The sequence below is a fragment of the Aplysia californica genome, unplaced genomic scaffold (genome assembly GCF_000002075.1).
Source record: "Aplysia californica isolate F4 #8 unplaced genomic scaffold, AplCal3.0 scaffold00135, whole genome shotgun sequence".
Taxonomy (NCBI): domain Eukaryota; kingdom Metazoa; phylum Mollusca; class Gastropoda; order Aplysiida; family Aplysiidae; genus Aplysia; species Aplysia californica.
In genome coordinates, this window is record NW_004797405.1 from 1,181,149 (window position 1) to 1,184,662 (window position 3,514).

The 3,514-nt window shown below is 41.4% G+C and overlaps 1 protein-coding gene across 1 annotated transcript in view; it reads left to right on the top strand.

Moving 5' to 3' along the window:
• LOC101855719 (ammonium transporter Rh type A) overlaps window positions 1–3,514 on the top strand; it is a gene marked incomplete in the record, with an annotated part of 29,765 nt that overhangs the window by 5,919 nt on the left and 20,332 nt on the right. The window contains 1 exon segment of the mRNA XM_013081539.2: window positions 59–577. Within this exon segment, the coding sequence (XP_012936993.1) occupies window positions 442–577 (136 nt within the window).

Consider the following 3,514-nt stretch of genomic DNA (forward strand, 5'->3'; position numbering starts at 1 on the left):
TATTGTTCCGAAGTGCCTCTCTTTATTAAACTGCATGTTTGTCTGTTTCTGTTCCCAGATTTTTTTAAGACAACGCTTACAAGAGAAAGAGAGTGTCTTGCCAACGAAAAAATAAGTGAAGGGCCAGCTTTTTGTCTGAGAGGAAAAGGAGACACCAATCTGGCAAACCTTGTAGGAACCAAGCTGTGTCCACATCAACAACATTTCCTGAATTTGTCATAAACTCTCAGAAAACCTGGACAATATACTAGCTGCCAAAGTGAGAACAATAATATTAGATTTCGTGAACTGTCAGAAACCAATACTGAGAGAGTTTAGGTTGACAAAAAGATAGTGCTGCACCACTAAACATCGAAAAAGGCACTCGTTTTCAGTGTTTCTACGAGCGAACTGAGAACCTTTGTTGTCCCAGGGTGCGAATAGAGAACGTTTGTTGCCAAAATGGGTATTCGTTTGAGAGGTATCAAGTTCGGCAGTATCATCCTGATTCTTCAGGTGGTCTTCATCATCCTCATCGGGGTCCTGGCAGACTACCACTCCACAGACCACATCCAGACCTCCTCCTACCCCTACCCCAGTAAGTAGATTATTATTGCAATAACAATATACATTGTGAATCCGCAGAGACAACTTAACATTGCACTGGAGTTCTCCACTTCTATTCAGGAAATCTGGTCTAGCTCCTACCTCTATGTCCTCTCTCTACTCTAGTCTGGTCTCTCTCTAGTCTAGTCTAGTCTAGTCTAATCTCCCCTCTACCTTCAGACCTTCTGTATTTAAGGCCCAAGTGTCGTAATGATCCCGCTTTAATCATTCAAACTTCAATAGGTACCTTCTGGGTGGTTGTATCCTCTTTCCCCAATTCCCAAAATCGTATGGGCTTTGAACGCGCCAAATCTGTGTGCACCCTCGCGTGTTTACAGCTAACGTGTAAGAGACGCTTCTCAATATCGTTCTTCGTGATCTTAGAAAATCACGGACTTAACTGATTTTGGGGCAGCAAGGAGTTATAAATACGCCCCACTCTAAGGCTCCCTGTCCTACAGGATGCCGCCCTAGGCGGGGGCGTCCAGTTCACCCTTCTCGCGAGAGTAGCGGTGAGATGCTAACCTGGACAGTGGTGTGTCTAACAGACGAGTTGTAATTACGCTTCTTGCGCCGGAAGCGGCGTCCTACTAATTTCTCTTGATATTTAAGAGCCAAGAGCCCTCTGCCTTCACTTTGTTACACTGCTACCCATTGTCTAGACAAATGGACCGATTGGACAGTGTCATTATTCTATTTTTTTAAACTCAAAAGAGGAGGGGAAGGGGAAGTAATCATATTTACAGGTGATTGTCATGGACTGATGTCTTTTTGAGCAGGGTCGACTTATCTCGTCAGAGCATGTACTGTTTTATTCATATCACATGTTTTAAAGATGTATGTCTACAGTAAACAGCTATGACCTACGTGACAGAGCAGACAGACATTTTTGCTTCTGACCTCAGGGTCTTAGTTGCTCAAAACGGCCAAGAATGTCTGATAGAACTTGATCTTTCTAAGGTAGCGAAATACACATGTGTTATGACCTAACTCGACAGCTGGTTGGTCAAACCTAATTTTTAGTTTACAACCAATCAGTTCAGCTGAGATCGCGCTGCTTGGTTGTTTACAGTTTACACACATAAAATAACTCCACGAAACCCCTGTCAATCCATCTATCTAGAATCAAACTGTATGTTTATTGTATCATTTCTACTCAGTTCGGTGTTTATTTTAAGCAGATAAGTTAGATAATATGTGGGGAATTGTAGGGTAATTTATGACGCTGAGAAACTGAAGGACAAAATTGTGGTGGAGGTTGGCGGGTGCTCTGGTATGGTTTGCTCCTTCTTTCTTATCAAACGTCTATCGTCCTGATCGCTCCTCCCTGTGTTTTGTGTTTGTTAGTCTCTAGTAACACCTCCAATATTCGGCACTTAAATGACCTTATTGTGTTGCAAGTACCGTAAAACTCTTACTAAAACTAAAAAGACAAAATTGTACATACAGGGAGCGGCCTTCCGTACACCATGAGTCAATTTTCTTCTAATATGTGAGCTGACCTCCCCTCTGGGCATTTGTGTATCAAAGAGGTGAAATCAGGCGCTCATCAGAATCATGAAATGGAAGAAATGGACATTTTCCCCTCCCTCACTTGGGGCGATTATTACCGAGTTGTTGTTGGGTTGTTGTTTTTTGTTGGGGGTTTGTTTTTTTGGAGGGGGGGGGGGTGTAGTTGTTTATTTCAACACCTTTTACGTGCATTTAAAGACATATTTCTGTTTTGGATTTTTACTGAAAAACTTTGATGAAAGGCACACAAAATGTGAATTTGGAGTTCCCAAGGACACTCAAGTATTGGAAGTCACAAAATTTTGGCTGACATTTTCTCGCGAATTTTACCCTCTACACTAGGCTATTTTAATCAGAAATATCTCGACTTTTCCTTGTGATAGACGGGTATATTTTCATTAAAAGTAAGAGAAATGAACAAGCTCTAAGACGATACCATAAATTCCAAATGCCCAAAACATGACGAGCGCCTGATATCACCGTGTCGTGACACATTTTGTCACGCCCTTGTTTGCAGCAGATTTCTATGTGAGATACTGCGCTATCTCCACTCATCATAATCCATATTATCCCGAGACAAGTCGCGGCCACGTGACGCGTTTGGCGTCTCACAAAAACACGACATTAACACCTATTCAGAGACCCTATCTTCCCCACGTCACAAATGACACTTAAACCCTTGACCTTTCAGGTCACTTGGAAACAGAATGATAATAATATCGGATGGGGCAGCAGACAACAAGCATATTATTGTCCTTTTCTTTTACTTCATTTGTCATTGCCGTTGTGTTGATTCTCCAAATCTCCAAATATAACGTCTGTTCCCGATAGAACCGAGGAGTGTTATAAAAACTCCCCAACAAAACCCAAGTTCAGAAAGCAAGGACAAAGCCAAATGCGTGGAGTAATTAATGTATGAAGTGTTTCACAAAACCAAACAATAACAACAACAACCACAAAACAAAACAGAAAACGAACAAACAAACAAACAAGACAAATGTTTAAAAAACACCCAAACTGAAGAACATCTGACAGTCCCGCAGATTTCGGCTTAAGCAGACTATACTGTAATAGAAAAAATTCTTCCCATATTCAAGCCTTCCGCGTACGACTGCGAATCGGCTAACCGCTACACCACACTCCGGTTTGTGTGAGTGTGGACACGTCATGAAGCTATAGATGACGACGATGGTACTCAAGCTATCTGAAAGCTTACGTCAAATCCGTGTATCCTGGACTTTCTTATTGAATTCTCCCTCTTAGAAAAACTGTAACATTATTTTAGGATCGGGACCTATCAATTCATCAGTTTTTCTCCAAAAAGAAAAAGAAAAAAAGGGCAAAAGAACCAAAATAGAGAAGAGGAAGAAGAAGAAGAAGAAGAAGAAGAAGAAGAAGAAGAAGAAGAAGAAGAAGA